General features: G+C 59.0%; 1 protein-coding gene and 1 long non-coding RNA gene across 2 annotated transcripts in view; one reads left to right on the forward strand and one right to left on the reverse strand.

The window, feature by feature from the left end:
- The window catches only part of CELSR1 (cadherin EGF LAG seven-pass G-type receptor 1), a 134,153-nt gene that overhangs the window by 55,429 nt on the left and 60,464 nt on the right, over window positions 1-18,260 (forward strand). The window contains exon 3 of the mRNA XM_041754704.1: window positions 17,199-17,421. Within this exon, the coding sequence (XP_041610638.1) occupies window positions 17,199-17,421 (223 nt within the window). The remainder of the gene's footprint in view (window positions 1-17,198; window positions 17,422-18,260) is intronic.
- Window positions 434-3,563, reverse strand: LOC121490744. The gene is made up of 3 exons (XR_005987758.1): window positions 3,407-3,563; window positions 2,222-2,378; window positions 434-1,953 (listed from the first exon to the last, which is right to left on the reverse strand). It is a non-coding gene; the product is annotated as an uncharacterized LOC121490744 (long non-coding RNA).

An 18,260-nucleotide genomic window follows, 5' to 3' on the forward strand; every position in this document is an offset into this window, starting at 1 on the left:
TGCCCTGAACACACGCTTGCCTCGAGACATCCTGACATATTGCGAAGACAAATGGCTCCAAGGGCTGCCAGGGATTGTGCTTGAGAACATGTAGCCGGAGCAGCCTGTTTGGAAGATAAATTCCAGGGGAGCCCGGGTGGCTCAGTTGGTGAAGTGTCTGCCTTCAGCTAAGGTCATGATCTCAGGTCCTGGGGTCGCATCCCACGTCGGGCTCCTTGCTCAGCAGGGCATCTCCTCATCCTTCTCCCCCTGCTGCTCCCCCTGCTTGTGCTCTCTCTCTCTCTCAAATAAACAAATAAAATCTTGAAAAAAAGAGAGAAAGAGAAAGAGAGAAAGAAAAATGAAAGAAAGGAAGAAAGGAAGAAAAAGAAAAAGGGGAAAAAGAAACGCACACCGGCCCGATGGCAACCGTCCGGTGTTCGGGAAAGCCGTCTGGCATCAGGTGGGGCCTCCCTCGTACCGGAGGTGCCTCTGTGATTCTAACGTGGACCGCAGCCTGGTTTTCCTGTTGAGTATAAACAGCTGAGAAATTGTTCTCTGCTTGTGTGGGACGAGCCCTGAGTTCACCTTGCTTAGAACAGGGGTTTAGGGTATCAGCTGGTATTTATGAAGCAGGAAGAGAGCATAGCCCGGGGGCTGGCGGGGGAGGGGGGACGGTGCTCTGCATCAGACGAGGAGGAAGAGAGGCCGTTTGGCAGCCTGAGGACCTGGGGGGTGTGCGCCCCGGCTTGCTCATCTGAACCCCAGCCTGGCCACCATCCTGCGGTGCCGCGCAGCGAGAAGGCAGCCGGTGGCCTGCCTCATGTCCTCCCCTCCCCCTGCCCGTCTGAGGCTGGCCGTCCGTCCCTCTGCCTGTTGCTGTCTGAGCATTAGCCTGAATCCCTGGCTACGCCGGGGAGTGGTGGGGAGTGGTGGGGAAGGAAGGTAAGGAGACCCCTGCCCCCCCTCAGTTCCTGCCTCCGTGTCGGGGCCCTGGCTGTGCCCCCAAGGCCTGTACCCCCCCCCCCCCGCCCTGAGTCATAGTGGATGCTCCCTGGAGCTTCAGCACGTGGTGGTGGCCCGTCCCTGCCTCTCCTTCCTTTGCGGCAGTGAGCTGGCATCTCGGCCCCTTCTGCTGTCCCCCGTGAGCTGCTGTCCCCTGTCCACCCCCTGCACACACATGTGGCCTTGACGGGGCGTGCTTCCTCCCATGAACCCTGCTTCAGATGGAGAACCATTGGCCCCCAGACCCTGGGAAAGGGCTACGTGCTCTGGAGACTCAGTTGGTAAACAGTGACTCCCTTGCTCCGTAAGTATTAATTGAGTGCCTACTGTATGTCTGACCAATGCACACGTCAGAGCTGCCCCTGTCCAGTCGGGTGGGCCACCCATGGTTGTCTGTGCAGCTGGCCCTGTCAGTGGTCACAACGCGTGGCATTGGGGACCTGGGTGGGGGACAGGCCCTCAGGCACCCTCCACACTCCGGTGGAGTCCTAGGCTGGGGTCTCCGGAGGTGGAGGAGACCAGCCTCACATCAGGGGCACAGCAGTGGGTCTGGGTTCCAGAGGTCCTGGACGTAAGTCTGGGGCCACGTCTGGGCTGGGTAAACTGAGGCTGCTGGGGCCCGTGGAGCCCTCTTTCCCTCCTAAGGGGGTTCAACCCGCAGGGTAGAAGGGACTTCCCGAGTTCTCCAATTTTGTTTTCATCACGGTGGTTATTGCTCGAGAGGTAATGACCAGGATTGGCCCGGTGTGTCATCACCAGGGGACCCGCCGAGATGTCGTGATTGGCGTAGGACCCGTCTGAGCATCTCTGGCACTAAAAGCATCCGTGTGTTTCCCTCGGAGATGCAGACGGGCTCAGACGGATTGTTTCTGCTCGGTCCCTCTTCCCCTGCGTCTCCCTTTCTGCCTTTGAAGCCCTCCTCCTCTTGCGGCCGGTAATTGCGCTCATTTGCTGGTGCTGAAGGCGGCCCTGTCGTCGGGAGGGTTTTATTACCGGCTCCCCGGTAAGCCGAGCCCCGGCCGCGGCTGGCGGCTGGAAGCGGCCCAGGGCCCCCGGAACACCCCGGCTTCCTGTGCCACCCCCGACGGGAGACGACCCGCTAATCCAGGAAGAGCTCCCTGCATCGGGTGCTGGGGAGACACCCGGCAGCTCCCCTGTGCTTCTTAAATCCACACAGGCCTCCGAGGACAGCCTGGCCCCAGGGACGGACCCCGTGGTCACGGGGAGGCGGCCTTACCCCGGGAGCAGGAAGACAGGGTGTCTCAAGGGGCCGTGGACGCTGTCCTGGTTTCCTCCCAGCTCGGCAGATGCCCCTGAGCGAGCTGGCCCCTGCTCTGGGAAGGTTCTGGAAAGTTTCCCGACATCCTCGGTGCCGTGTTTCTGTGTTGGTTGCTCTGCTGACACATTGGGTGTGATTCCTTTATTTCTGTGTCTCTCAGGACAGTGGTAGCTTGGGGCTAATATTCGTGAGCCTTCAGCGAGCTGTGCTGTTCTATATGATTCCACGTGCATTAGCCCAGTTTCTGCATCAACATTAGGCCCCGTTTATTCATGCAGAGGCTCAGGTGTGGAACAGAACAGTGGCTTCTGGCCCAGTAGTTCTCACTGGGCAGTTCTGCCCCCAGGGACACCTGGCACTACCCAAGGACATTTTTAAAAATATATATATTTTTTATTTTAGAGAGAGGGAGTTCCAGAGAGAGCGTGAGCAGAGGGGATGGAGGGAGAGAGAATCGTAGACTCTGCACTAAGCGTGGAGCCTGAGGTGGGGCTCGATTTCATGACCCTGGTCATGACCTGAGCCGAAGTCAGGAGAACACTCAACCTATTGAGCCACCCAGGCGCCCCCACCCCGGACATATTTGGCTGTAACAGCCAGGGGTGGGGTGCTGGTGGGTGGGTGCCAGGTGCTCAGCATCCCACAGCACCCAGGACAGCTCCACACGGAGCGCAGTCCTGCTGATGTGTGCGTGTGCGCGTGTATGTGTGTGCTGGAGTGAGGGGCCCCACTACCACCGGCTGCTCGTGGAGGCAGGATTCCAACCCAGTGCTCGGCTACTGGGCTCCTGCTCGCCCACCCTGTGGCCTCTTCCAGGCCGGCACGGCGGGCTTCCCCATTTACCTGCACACCTGATGTGATGCTTGCTGGCGGCGGCCGTGGCGATGACTGAGTGCTCCAGCCCCTTTCCACAGCCCCATGAGGAGGGGACAGTTGTCATCCAGCTTTAGGAACTCCAAGGGGCAGAGCTACATGGGGGACCTGGGATCTCCGTCCTGAGCTCATGTGCTGCAGGGGCCAGGCTCGTCCACCCTGCCCCTCCTCCCCAGGTTCACAGGGGTTCCCCTCTTGCACCCCATGACTAATGAGCAACCAAGTCCCAACGATTGTACCTCCACATCCCATGCCCACCTCTCTACGCACCTGAAGGCTGTGGCCTCAGCCCTGCCTCTCCCCGCCCGGGGACCTGCTCTCTGTGGGGCGCCCAGAGAGACCACAGAGGACAGTTGGAAGGGCACTGGGTCACAGCGGTGCCGCCCAAGCCCTCCCAGGGTCCCGCCCCTTCCCCCGCCCCCGCTCTCAGGCCTGGGCCCGCCCCTCTGCAACGGCCCTTTGCTTACCTTCTGAAAACAGCATGCTGCTCTCACTGTGGCCCCTGCCTGTCGCGTGCACATTCTCCATGTCTTCCCGAATGTCACCTTCCTACCACCACTTGTCTCCCTCAGCAGCCCCCCACCATGTCTGCTTGGTGTCATCTGCTCCAGTGCCCAGTGCCAGCCGCACAGAAGGTGCTTCGTAAGTGCTCATCCACATATGAAGGGGTCAGGGTCTAACTGGCCCGGCCTAGACGTCCTGGGGATGCTTTTGCTGCTGTTGTCACTGAGCTGGAGGGGACAGGAGGGTCCCTTCTAGGGGAGGAGGTGAGGTATTTATGACTCTGCCCTTCTGGCCGAGCCCCTGCTCTCACCGCAGCTGTGTGCTAACGCGTGCTCCCAGGCTTCTCACAGACGAGTGCCTTCTCGCTATGGAGAACTGCAAGGTGATTTATGGTCACAGATGAATGGCTGCCCATGGGGTGCATTCCTGAGGGCGCAGCAACTCTGATATCCCGGGGGTGGGGGGTTCCTGAATGCTCAGCACTCCGCCTGTCGGAGGGGAGGCCGGCCGTGGCCGTGCCTGGGCCAAGACATTTGGGGTACTGCCCCCCACCGTCGGTCGCTCTGGCCGAGTCTTCTTAGGGTCCTGTTTATTCTGGAGTGTATGATTTTATTTTTTTTAAAGATTTTTATTTATTTATTCATAGAGACACAGAGAGAGAGAGAGAGGCAGAGACACAGGCAGAGGGAGAAGCAGGCTCCATGCAGAGAGCCTGACATGGGACTTGATCCAGGGTCTCCAGGATCACGCTCTGGGCTGCAGGCGGCGCTAAACCGCTGCGCCACCGGGGCTGCCCTGATTTTAACTTTTTTTTAAAGATTTATTTATTTGTCTATTCATGAGAGACCCAGAGAGAGAGGCAGAGACACAGGCAGAGGGAGAGGCCGTCTCCACGCAGGAAGCCCGATGTGGGACTCGAATCCGGGACTCTGTGATTACACCCTGAGCCCAAGGCAGATGCTCACCCGCCGAGCCACCCAGGTGCCCCTGGAGCATATGATGTTAGATCCCTGGGCCACTCAACTGGATTCAGAAGGTGTTTCAGCGAAGGCTGGAGAGTAGCCCTGCCTCTGAGCATGAAGCACACAGCTGTCCCCGGGCTTCGGCGTCCGTGCAGCTGGACACCGCAGTAGAATGGGTGCTCCCCAGCTGAGATTCAGCTGGTTTGGGGGCCAGTGGGTCAGCGTCACTTAGGAGAGTCTCAGTGATACTGGGTTTACGGTTTGTGCTAACTGCCCCTGGGTGGACTGTCCCAGTTGTCCTGTGCAAGCGTCTTCCGGTGACCAGGACCGTCCTCTGTGGTGGCCTCCCCAGGACTGGGGGCCCTGACCGTCCCCCGTGGGAAACTTCAGAGCCAGGACATTATGTATGAGTCCAAGGTCTGAGAAACTGCTGGTATAACAACCTAATCATCTTCTCTGTGAAGGAGAATATTTAAAACCAATTCTGGCATGGCTCAGATTGTGTCGTTTAAAAAATGCACAGTACTCCCAACTGCACGTTTTGTCTTGCATTCTCTTGTAAGAGTCATGAAATTTCCATCATCATGTGGCACACGAGCATGCTGCACGGTCCCGGGCCGGGGCCCACGCCTCCGTGTGAGCTGCGGCGTCCCCCCTGCACAGAGGGGCATCCACACATGGCCCACGGGGGGCTACAGGTCCCCCTTGAGGTTTGGTCCTTAGACCAGAGGGGTCGTCGTCCTTCGAAAGGAAAATCATTGCCTGGCCTATAATGAGATCTCGGAGCAGAAGTGGGGTCCTCTGTCGGGAAGGGGTGCTCTTCGGGTGGCCGGGGTCACTGCGAGGTTTGCGCTCTCGAGTGCCTCTTCATCCTCTGTCGAATCTGTGTCTAGATTCCAGCTGAGGATATCCAGTGTTTCGTTCAGACGTTCTTGTGAAGCTGGGCGTCATCGCACTTCAGGGTGACTTTATTTTCCTTAAAATAGTGCACTGAGGGGACGCCTCAGTGGTTGAGCGTTTGCCTTCAGCCCAAGGTGTGACCCCGGGGTCCTGGGATCGAGTCCTGCATCCAGCTCCCTGCATGGAGCCTGCTTCTGCCTCTGCCTGTGTCTCTGCCTCTCTCTCTCTGTGTCTCTTGTGAATAAATAAATAAAATCTTTAAAAAAAATTCATGCACTGAGACTGCAGCGTGGGTAGGTTTAGGCAGGAATCTCCTGTTCTCCATGAAATCCATAGTGTCCTCCTCCTCTCCTGGGCCGAGTGGCCTTGGGGGGTGAGCACGTTCCTCAGACCAACCCTGGAGGCCCCTGTGGGCGCCCGTTAGCTTCCTGGGGGCTGCTGCGTAGAGGCGTTCACACTGGGGGGCTCAGAACCACGGGGATACGTTATTTTCACAGTGGTGTCGCCACGGGTCTGGCACCGAGGTGTGGCCCGGCCCGCACTCCCTCTGGAGGCACTTCTGGTGCCCGGGGGCCCGTGGCGTTCCTAAACTTGGAGGTGCTTCTCCCTGGCCTTCCCCTGTGTGTGTCCTGGGTCTGCATCCCAGTTTCCCACTCTTTGAAGGACAGCGGTCATAGGCTAAGGACCCTCTGTCTGGCGGAAGCTCATTTTAACCTGATCATGTCCACAGAGACCTGTTTCCAAATAAGATCTCAGTCACAGGTGCCCGGGGTCAGGACCTGAACATACGATTTTGGTGGTGGTGGGGGGACATAGTTCTCCACGCCTCAGGGCTTCTGGTGGTCTGCAGTGGTGGCCACCTCTTGTCAACCTGCTTGTTGAGACTCCGCTGGCCCCCGAGGACACTCCTGGGTGGGTGTCAGGCTCCTGTGGTTTGTTTTCCTCTTAGAGACCTCAACCCGGGAACACGGGAGCCACAGTCCCTCCTGGTGGCTTCCAGGTGGACAGGGGAGCCGGTCATGGGCATGAGCTGGTGAGGAGCAAAAGCGTAAACCAGCATGTCCAGTGGCAGGCAGCGGCGTGGCCCGAGCAGGTGCCTCCTGCGGCCGAGCCCCCCTGTGCCATCAAAGCGCCCCTCTGGGGTCGGGTCACGCCAGCCCCCCTGCGGATCAGCCCCCGTGGGAGTGCCTTTGGACAGCTGCAGAGGCCAGGCTCACCGGGTCGCCCCTGGCCAGGGTCCCGCAGCTGCTGCACTAAGTCCCACAACGAGTGGCTTAAAGGTGAGGGTTTATTCTCTCATGGGTCCCCCTGGAGGCTCAGGGGGAGGATTTCCTCTTCCAGCATCTAGAGGCCGCCCGGACTCCTTGGCCCCTCCTTCCCCTCATTCCAGCCCCTGCCTCCATCATCCTGTCTCCCGCTACTGACCCTTGGCCCTCTGTGCCCCCCCACCCCATCTCGTGGGGACCCTTGTGATCACCGCAGCCCCCCGTGATCCAACACGGCCTTCCCACTCGAGCTCCCCCTTTGAACCACAGGACATCTTTGGGGGATTCCATCATTGTGCTGCCCATACTCCTGCCTCCCACCCCCGCAGCACCTGGCACCCACTTGGCACCCAGTAGACATTTGTGGCAGGGATGAGTGAGCGAGGCCTTTGCCATGGCAGCCCCATGGGGGTGGGCTGTCCCCCGCTGTCTGGGGACGCAGGGCTGAGGGCCATCGGGAGTTGCTAGCCAGTCGGCTTGTGTCCCTGGCCTGAGAGTGGTCTCTGGCCGCATCCTGCCGGTGTGAGCCCATCGTGGGGGTGGACAGATGGCCCTGGGGGCCAGATGGCCAGGCAGGACTCATCCGATGGGGCTGCCGGACACCCCCAGAGGGAGGGCTTCGTGTTAGCCGGGCTCCCTGGGGTTCTGCTGATTCCGAGCCATGAATAAAGAAAATGTCTTCTTTCTGGACATTGATTTGCCCCAAGAAACCAGCCCACCTCCCCAGCACCACGCAGGATGTGGAATTCGAACCATCTGGGGGCTGAGCTGCTGTGTGTACGGATGACAGAGGTTTCAGTTAGCATTCCAGCTGAGTTTGGACACGTTGCTGTTTGAGAACTGGCACAGTTTCCCTGCAAGCTGATAAAGCGGTGGGGACCCCCTCCCGGCCTTGAGGCGTACAGCTGCCAGCGTCACCTTCCACCACCGGTTCCACCCCCGGGTCTGCAGGATCGTGCCTGACCCTCAGCCCTCCCTCCATCCCTCCCCCCTTGGTGGCACAGCCAGCCCGCTCGCTGCTCTGCTTGGGCTGGGTCCTGCGCCTCTGCACCCCCCCGGGTGTGGCACCCCATTCATCCCCACCTGCACGGCCTCTCTCTAGGAGACCTCCCCAGGCCCGCCCTCCCTCACACCCTCGGGTGTCCCTGTGCCCTTAGACCTAAATCATATCCTGTGTCCGAGATGTCATCTTGGAGCTGGTTCTTGACACATTGCAGACAGATGCCCTGGCCACAGGGCTGTCCCAGGGCCTCCCTGAGCAACGTCTCCCAAAGCTGGGAGTGCCTCCCAAGACGATGTTTCCAGGCAGTGTAGCTACCCCAACACCTGGAGGGAGGCAGCTGCAGAGGCCCAGACGGGAACTCGGGGAGCCCCGGACGTGTACTGGGGCTTCTTGGCATGTATTCAGGCCCCAGGGCATTGTGAAGACTGTGTCCCCCCCAGGACCGGGCAGGGGTGGGGGGGCTTGGCTGGGGCCCAGGCTGCCAGGCTCTGCCTCATTCTGGGTCCTGGCACCTCCGAAGCCGCCACCAGTATCCTTCTGAGCTCCCAACCCCGGCCCTTCCCCTAGCTTGGAAGGGACTGTGACTTTGCTTTGGCGGGGGTGAGGGTTGGGGGGATGGTAAGTGCCGTGTGAAGGAGCCGAGAGGGGGATCTGGGCACTCGGGTCCTGGTGGTCACCCCCTGCTGAGCCTGCCTGATGACCACGTGTAAGTGCCCAGTGCCCTCCGGTCGGCCTCTCCCACCAGCCTGGGCAGCCAAGATCCGGGAAGTGCACCTGCATTGTGTGTTCATTCAGTGCCTCCTGTGTCCTCGGCCACTGCCAGCCAGGGCCCCACGAGGACCTGGGGGGGACAGAGGGCACTCTGTGGTCAGCAGCTGCGGGTCCACTGAGCCTCAGGGAGATGCTCGCAGGCTCTCAGGCTGCGGTTTGAGAACTGGCATGGGTCTCTGGGGGATGGAACCGGGCCGGTCCCCTCGGAGCGCGATTAGGACTGGCTCAAGCTCCGGGGGCTTCCCTGGGGGGCTTTAAGCAGCAGGAGTGTGTTCTGGACAGTGTCAGAGGCCAGAATTCTGAAATCGACGGTGTCCCGTCCCGCTGACGGCTCTGGGGAGGGTCCTTCCTTGTCTCCTGCAGCTCCGGGTGGCCTCAGGTGGCCCTGGGCTGTGGCCACACCGCTCCAATCTGCCTTCGTCCTCGCACGTGTGGTGTGGACACGGGATTGCTGGGGTCTCTCATCTCAGGACCGTTAATTTGATCCCATCTTTGCCGTGTGAAGCAGTGGTCACAGGTTCTGGGAATTAGGACAGGGACGGGACTTTCCGGGCCACCGCTTAGCTGACTTCAGGGTTGCCTCTTTCCTGGGCCCCTTGTGGGTGTGAGGAAAGGGAGGGTGGGGGGAGCACCCCTTTTCTGAAAGGTGGGGTCCTTGAATGTGCCCCGGGGCTGGGACTGGCTGGGACTGGCTGGGACTGGCTGGGACTGGCTGGGACTGGCTGGGCCGCACTGGGCCACGCGCCTGCAGGAACCTTCTGTTTCAAGCACCAGGAGCTGAAAATGCACACCGATTATTCCGGTTAGCCGGGTTTCTGCCTCCCATGTGTAGGTGACTCCCGTGAGCAAAGCCAAAGCTGTGGATAAACCAGAGTCATTTTTGTTCTTTCCTGCTGGAATGCATTTTTTAAATTTAGATTTTAAAAAATGGGTGTGTCTGGGGTTCTGGGAAATTGCTTCAGAGACAATAATGAAGTCATTTGAGACGGCCCAGAGAACGCCCTGACCTGGACAAGCCTGCAGTGGTCTGGCTTCCGGCTTCCCCTCCCTCCCGGTGGGTGGGGGCATCAGGGAGGGGGGCCGGCAGGTGTCCGGGCTCCCCGCAGAGGCCTTTTCTGGCAGCCTTGCCTCCTGGTGGGGGAGGCTCCAGGGCAGAGCCGGTCACCGAGGACGGGGATGTGAGAAAAGTCCAACAGCGGAGGAGGGGTGTGGAGAAGGGCTGGGGGTGGGGCTGGGGGTGGACAGGTGAGGCCTCCAGTCTCAATAAGTCTATTAATATAACAGGGAGTCATGGGGTGCCTGGGTGGCTTCGGCTCAGGTTGTGATCCTGGGGTCCTGGGATCGAGTCCTGCATCTCCCTCTGCCTGTGTCTCTGCTTCTCTCTGTGTGTCTCTCATGAATAAATAAGTAAAATCTTAAAAAAAATAACAGGGAGTCACAGTGGCACCACAGTGCCCACAGTCACCTGTGGGCCAGGTGCTCAGCTCAGAGCTCTACAGAACCAGCTCATTTCACCTTGACACCAACCCCCTAGGGTGCTAGGGATTGCTCCAGGGCAAGACACAGAAATCCTGCCTACAGTGGGGAAACCGAGGCACCGCCCAGGAGCTTGCTCTCGGGGAAGCTCTGTCCCTGGCAGTGGTGCTCGGGGGTTTGGTGGAGGGCAGGGCTGAGGCCCTGGGTGGGCGGAAGGATGGATGGGCAGGCAAATTTTCCCAGTGTCTAACCATTTCTGATGTCCCCTCCCGTTTTCAGAGACCCTGATGCGTCCCCTGTCCCTTGTCTCCCGTCTCTGTGCTTTCCCTAGTGATGACGCTTCTGACGTGAACCACGCTGTTGGATCATGTCTTTTTTGTTAAGATGCGAGACCCCTTTCGGGACCCTGACATCCGCTGAGGACGGGTCGAGGGGCTTGGGAGGGGGTTCCGGTTCGGTGTCCTTGTGTCTGAGGACCTGACCCTGACGCTGCCCCACTATCTCCTGACGCTCTGCCCTCTGTGTGCCTCATTGATCTCCAATTGTGCCTAAACTTCACGCTTCAACGTGCCTTTTATGCTTCGCACCCGATGCCTCCTTTCCTCGCCACCTTTGGAAGTTCTGGTTTTTCTAGTTCCAGGCACTTAGCTATGTCTTAGGATTAGGAGGGACTTGTCCCTTTATTAATTGAACAACCTAAGTCATGGAATGTGTGCACGCCTTCCCATCCTGGGCCCATCCCCAGCCCTGCTCCAATCCTGAGGGTCTCCGTCTGGCCGTGCCCCCGCTTTCCCCGCTGGCTGGGACCCTGTCGTCCCTCTGGCTCCGTCCACAAGCAGCCCTGGGCAGGTTCTGAAGCCTGTTCTTGGCAGGTGCGGGTGTGGAGTCACATCAGCATCTCCCTGGTTCCAGCCCTGCCCCTCCTCTCCCATCCTGCCATGACGGTAACACGCCTGTGCACACACACATCCTCCACATTGCACACACACCACACATGCACACATCACATAATACACACACGTACACAACACACGCATGTCCCCTGCATCACATACACACCACACGCACCTCACACATGCACACATCACATACCTCATACATCACACCCCATGCACACAGGCACACATCGAGTACCACACACACCTATACAACACATGCATGTCCTCTGCATGACACGCACACCACACACATGCGTGCATGTGCACATATACCTACCACACACACCACATCTCACATGCACACCACACATACACACACACATCACATCACACCATGCATGTATACACTCCACATACACACCCAGGACCCCAGTAGGTGTGTCATACCACACCTACTCATACCATACACACCACACTCACACACACACACTGCACTCCTACGCCATTTTCTTTCTCTGTCTTGCACACTCACTGGTTCTCTATATAGTGAAGTCAAGGTGCTCGGCTACCCCTTCCTTGTTCACATACCTCCTGCCCAACCCTGGTGTCCCAATGGCCAGGACTCAGGCCCTCCTGTCCTCTGCTTATGGGCCCTTTCTGAGGCCCAGTGGTCACCCAGTCGCTTGCATCACGACCCCCCGACCCTCAGGCTGAGCCCAGCTTGCAAGTTCACACACCCCCAGCACCATCTCTTTCTTCTATTTGCCGTATCTTTAAGGAATGTTTTCGTTACATACAAAAATTGGTATGTGTCCTACACTGTGCCAGGCCTCAGTTTCCTCGTCTGCAAAACAGTGATGTAGAAGAGTCCCTGTACCTGGTGCTGTGGAGATGAGAGCAGTAAGGAAACAAGTGAGGGGCTTGGCCAGGCCCTACAGGGGCCCCCCTGCCGTCTGTAGCCCTGTGTTCTTAGCAGTCACCTTGCAGGTGAGCCCTGGGCTCCAGCTCTCTCAAGCTGAGGCTTCTCCAGGGATTTCATTGCCCCCTCAGACAGAGGGTCTGTGGCCCTGACACTGAGGGCTGGGGGCCCTGGGCCAGCATGCAGGGTCCTCTCCCTCCCAGCCCCAAGGCTGGTGTGAGACTGGCATCCCGTCATGGGCGGACCTCGGCTCCTGGGAGCTTGTTTCATAGTTAAGAATGGTTTCTGGCGGGGGGCAGGGGGTTCTTTTCCAAAATTTCTGCTTGGGGTTCTGCATTTGTGGCTGTGACCAGGAGGCTGAGCCCTGTGTCCCTTCCCTGCAGGGAGCTCGTGGTGTCATACATTATTGAGCAAGGCTATCAGTTTGCTCAGGGGAACCTGATCCTTGGCATGGGGGTGGAGCTGTCAGTCGTCTTGTTGGGGGGGGGGGGGGCGGTGCACAGGAGGAGAGAGTCACCCTGGAGTTGGAATGGCCCAAAGCAAGCATTTGACTCGAAGCAGGATGTTAGGATGAGAGAAGCCCAAATTTAGTTTGAGTAAGAATTCCCAGAAGAGGGAAGCTGAAGTTAACTCCACATAGGAAGCATGTCTGAGAACCCTTGGATTTTCATTTTAATAGTTGTTTTTCACAAGAGCTGTATCAAGTCTAAGATATGGGGCTCACTAAGTTCGATCCAAGTGAGTTACTTAAAGTAAGCTGACTTTTAGAATTAAAAACTATCTGTTTTTGGTAAATATTTTACTTATTCACAAGACACAGAGAGGCAGAGACACAGGCAGAGGGAGAAGCAGGCGCCCTGCGGGGACCCCGAGGTGGGACTCGATCCCAGGACCCCGGGGTCATGACCTGAGTTGAAGGCAGACACTCAACCACTGAGCCACCAGGCACCCCAGAATTAAAAAACTGTCTTATTACATCTCTTCTGAGCTCCGTGCTCACTGATGTCAAGTGGGTAGCTTGAAATCGTCTCTGGGGGGAGCGTGCACACCACGGAAACGGGACATACTACAAGCAGGGCTCCCCCCACCCAGGGCTGGCTCCTAGGATTTACCGCCACCCCCACTGCATGGCACATGCATTGAAGACAATGCGCTAGTGGATTATCAGGTAGTGTAAACAGGCCACAGTGGCCGCTGTGGGAAGCGCCCTCAGGTGACCCCAGGTCTCTGAGTGGGGGTCCTAGACCCCAGACAGGGAAAGCTTTCCAGGCTCACCCAGGTTGTCTGAAACCCCCGAACACTCCGAGTTCTCTAGAGAAGACATGTTTAATCTATAAAAGCAATTCTTGGTTCATTACATCAACATTTTCCCAACACCGTTTGAATCAAATATATGAATTATGTAGGTTTTATAATTTTGTGCAAGCAATAATCACTGGCTTGGACCCGGGAATCCTGGCATTTTATGACTTCATTTCACGAGCATGTGCTGTGTACCTGCTGTGTGCTGGGCTTTCGTCGGGCGCCCCCTCTGTGTCTGGCACCCTCTGTGTGCTGGACATTCTTAGGTTTGGCTCCAGCAGCCCCCGCCCCTGCCCTGGAGCCTAGGGAGACGGCTGGTGCCACCCTGGAGCCGGAACACGCTCTCTAGAAGGAAGCTTCCAGGCCCGTTAGCATCTGTCACGGGCACCCTTGGACCTGGTCAGGCGAACGGGTGAAGCTAAGGGGAGCATGCCTGAGACGGGGCTGCATCCAAGTACAGGGAAGCCACCCCCAGAGGCCGGAGAGAGGCCAGGCCCCGAGGAGGACAGTCACCTTGGGTTATCGTTGTTGGTGGTGCACACCCACCGAGAATGTTGGGGCCCCGTGTGGTTGGAGTGTGGGGTGTGCAGGGGCAGGTGTGGTGTGCGTGGGGGCTGGGGGTATGGCTAAGGGCCAGGCCCCGGGGCGGAGGGGGGTCTTTATGGAGCATTGAATGGCTTCTAAGCCGGTACCTGGCAAGGCCAGCATCCTGAAAGGCTCTCTCGGGCGTTATGTGAAGCCCAAGTAGGATAGTAAGTCAGTGGGCGCTGGCCTGGGTTCAGGTGTCCGTGGCAAGGATGCTGTGTCTGTGTGGACGGGGGCCTGTGTAGCTGGAGGGGCGGGCAGCAGTGGAGGTGAGCGATGTGGGACTCTGGGAGGTGGCTGGGGGTCCTTGATGGGGATGAAGAGGAGGAGTGGGGGTGACTCTGGGCTTGCATCCCCTGGACGGATGGTGGGACCTTCCCCTAGTGAGGGGACCCCGAGGACAACAGCCTTGGCAAAAGGAAGATGGGGTCTGAGGTCTGGGCTTCCTGGGGCAGCAGTTGGGTTGTTTGGGTGGGGGCCCCGAGGAGAGGGCCTGAGCCTGGCCGTGGGGGTGGGGAGCTGGCCCCATGTGGGTGCTGCACCCCTTACTGGCCTTTGGATGAGCCTGGGAGAGAGCCCTCCTGAGGGCAGAGGAGCCAGGGCTGAGCGTCACCCAGGAGCCAGGGGCGCAGCTCCGCAGAGTCAGATGCTGCTTCCCTCTGGGTGCTCTTTGCTGAGGCCAAAATTTACTGCGATCGTGAATTTAGGACAAGCACAGAGGACTGTCATGGGTCGGGTAGTGCCCCTCCCACATTCATGTCCAGAACCTCAGAATGTGTCCTCCTTTCAAAACAGGGTCTTTCGAGATGTATTAGCTGAGGCTCTCAGGATGAAATCATTCTGGATTTGGGGTCTCCCTCACTCCAGGGATGGGGTGTCCTTGTGAGAGAAAGGAGGGGGGATTTGGGACACGGAGCAGATGTACCTGTGAAGATGGAGGCAGACACTGGAGGGACGTGGCCACCAGCCTGGGAACCGTGGGAACCACGGGAAACAGAAGGACCTGGAAGGATTGGGACCCTACCCTGGAGCCTCCGAGGAAGCCAGCCCTGCCCACACCTTAATTCTGGACTTCTGGCCTCCAGAACTAGGAGAGAACACATTCCTGTTGTTTATGTCACCAAATTTGTTGTAATTTGTCCCAGCAGCCCTAGGAGACTAATAGGATTGGAAATGAAACAAAACAAAACAAAAACATTATGGTTAAAACATCAAAACAAACAGCTCCATGGAGACTTAGCTTTATTTACAGCTTATTTATCTATTTTTATTTTTTTAAAATACTTTATTTATTTATTTGTGAGACACACAGAGGCAGAGACACAGGCAGAGGGAGAAGCAGGCTCCCTGCGGGGACCCCGACGGGGACTCGATCCCGGGACCCCGGGGTCACGCCCTGGGCTAAAGGCAGACGCTCAGGGGCTGAGCCCCCCAGACTCCCCATATTTACAGCTTATTTAAAACAGCACGATCTTCAAGAGAGGGACAGGGATAAGCCCCTGGTCTGTGTCTCGACCTTTCTGTGACAGCCAGACAATCTGAACCTGCAAGTCCCCGCGTGGCCGTCCTTCCTATTCCTTCTGAGGAAGGGAGCATCCCTGCAGCCACGGAAAACTGCTCTGGAAGGAGGAACACGGGCCACGCAGAGCCCAGGAGGGGTGACGGGGGCGTCGGCTTCAGGCTCATCCAGGTGGACGTGGGACAGCCTGGACTACAGCCCGCATGGCTGGTTCTGGAACGCTGGGGCGGGGTGCCGTGGGAAGGGCCGTGCCAGGCCTCCCTTTGTTTGCCGTCACGGTTTGGGGAGCACACCCCACCCCGTCCCCTCGCGGCGGCTCTATTCCAGGATACGCTGTACTTGGCCCCTGACAGGCCAAGCTGGAACTCGGAGAGCAAACACTGCCAAATGTCATGCACATTTTTGGAGCAGAGATTAGAGAATTTGAAGTGTATGAAGGACAAACACACCTTAAGCTAAGCATTTAAGATGAACGCGGAGAATTTAAGAAGGCCGCGGGCCATCCACCTGGAGGAGGCCAGGAGCGCTGCTGTGGGAGTGGGGGCGGGGGGAGGGCGTGACTGTGTGAGCAGGTGTGCAGCTCAGTGAGAGTGCAGGGGCGCATGTGTGGGTACATGTGTGAGGGTGCAGCGTGTGTGATGTTGAGTGTGCATGTGCATGCGTGCACTTGTGAGCATGTGTGCACGCGTGAGCCCAAGCCTGCCTGGCACAGTGGCAGGGCCACCTGGGGGGTGTCGGTGTCTATGGAGGGTGGAGCTGCGAGGGGGTCTGGGCGGGTCCGTGGGCTTCTAGCCCTTTCCTTTCACTTCCCATTAGCCTGGGAGCCAAGCCTCCCTGGGGGCGCCCTGCCCCGGGGAACAGCCTCCTTACTTTGCCCAGGGGGTCGGGGGAGTTGACCCCACTTGACCTGTGCCTGGCCCTGGGGTCCTCAGCCTGGGGGGGGGGTGTCACTGGCCTGCTGCCCCACACGTCATGGGATTCAGGGAGACATCAGCAGTGTCGAGCCCCCCCCACCCGCCGTGTTTGACGGGCTCAGACTGGAGCCACCTCTGCCAAGCGAGTTGCACTTCCTCGGTCTGTGGAACTGGGGGTGAGCATTGGGGGTATGCGGGGAAGGAGAGAGAAAGCCCCCATCTTCCAGGAGCGCCACTGGTTTCGGATGCTGGCGGCAGGTCCGTTTCTCCTGTGGCTTCAACATAAGCTCCTCCGAGTAACCGCAGGGCTTTCCTGGGGGCGGCCGTGGAGGTCAGCAGAGGTCAGCTCAGGATGGACAGCTGCCTCCCTGAGGGTCCCCCCAGTTGGTGAGCATCCCAGCGGATGTGGTCTGAGTGCCCTGGGTCTGACAGGCCTCTGGGGCAGAAGCAGTCTCTCTGGGGAAGCTTCTGGAACCCTGCTGTCACCGAGGTTTAGGCTTCTGCCCTTGGAGAGCTTCTAGGCCAGCGGGAGGGCCGGACGGAATTACAAGTGGGGGGGCCCAGCATTGGGCGGGCTGCGGGGGGCTCGTGCATGAGAGGCAGCGGGGCGGGGGGGCCGGGGTGCAGGGTGCTCCCGTGTGCTCCCCAGTCTCCCTCTGTTCTGACTGCACAGCCGCCGCCCCAGGCGTGGGTGTGGGAGGGCGCGTGAGGATCCTGGTTAGTGTCACCATTTCCCGGTGATTTCCTCCCAAGAGAGGGGTGTCCATCCCTGCATGTTACTCTGCCCCCCAGAGTGCGGGGACCTGGCAGGGCAGGGCAGGGATGGGGCCCCCGCGGAGGAGCACCCGGGGGTACTTCCCGGGACCCATCCTGCGATCACCCACTGGGAGCAGGGGTGCCACTGCTCCGGACGACGGTGTCTCCGTCCTCAGAATTCCCGGGTCCTGCAGCGTCTACACGGCACCTCAACCCTCGGCCCGGCCTCGCAGCTCCTCAGGCAGCGGCGCCAGCGGCCCAGGTTCCGGGGTCCGGGGTAACCTCTCCCCGTCTGTCTCATCCCCCAGGAGAGCACTGCGAGGTGAGCACGCGCTCGGGCCGCTGCGCCAACGGGGTGTGCAAGAACGGAGGCACCTGCGTCAACCTGCTCATCGGCGGCTTCCACTGCGTGTGCCCTCCCGGCGAGTTCGAGAGGCCCTACTGCGAGGTGACCACCAGGAGCTTCCCGCCCCGGTCCTTTGTCACCTTCCGAGGCCTGAGGCAGCGTTTCCACTTCACCGTTTCCCTCACGTGAGTGTGGCGCCGCCAGAGCTCCTCTCCTCGGAGCGTTGCGTGTCCGCGCACCGCGTCTCTCTGCCTGGGTCTTGCAGTGGCCCCACCGGCCGATCTGGGGGTTCTGAGCTCAAAAATGAATAATTTCAGGGGGCGCCTGGGTGGCTTAGTCGGTGGGGCGTCCAACTACTGATCTTGGGTCTTGATCTCTGGGTTGTGGGTTTAAGCCTCGCATTGGGTGTGGAACTACTTAAAAAAAAAATGAATTTCAGGACAGCGGGGTGAGAGCCGCTTCCTTTGACTGTAAAAATAGTTCTGAGGCTTGGGTCACCTGGGTCACCTGGAGGCCCACGGTTTTGAGGTTGTTGGTGTTTTATTTTGACCCTCCATCCATGGCTCCCCCACGTCCTGTAGAACAGCCAATGAGGGGCCCTGTCTGGGGCGCGCTGTGAGGGCGTGGGGCAGCAGAGGACATGCCCGGCTTTCCTGGTGCCCCCCATGACCCACCAGTTCCCCTGGCTGTAGTGCGGACACGTGGTGGCAGCCTTCGACGTGGACTGCTCAGCTGGGCCGCACTGCCGGGCCCTGGATCCTGGCTCTTTCCTTGCTCAGAAAGGGCTCTGCCCTCAGCCCACACGTCTTGCACTCAGAAGGCCCACCCCGTGGAAGCAGCCTCCAAAACCAGGGCTCTGCCGTGGGATTCCTCTTGGCCACTCTCTGCACTGTGTGGCCTGATGTTTAGAACATTGTGCTTCTGTGGGCGCCCGCCCTCTGAATCAGAGGTGTTTTATGTCTTCTGACAAACGTATCCCTGGCGTGTGATGGGCGTTCATCTGGGGCATGTGATCTTGACGTCC

Source organism: Vulpes lagopus, chromosome 5 (genome assembly GCF_018345385.1).
Source record: "Vulpes lagopus strain Blue_001 chromosome 5, ASM1834538v1, whole genome shotgun sequence".
NCBI classification, from domain to species: Eukaryota; Metazoa; Chordata; class Mammalia; order Carnivora; family Canidae; genus Vulpes; species Vulpes lagopus.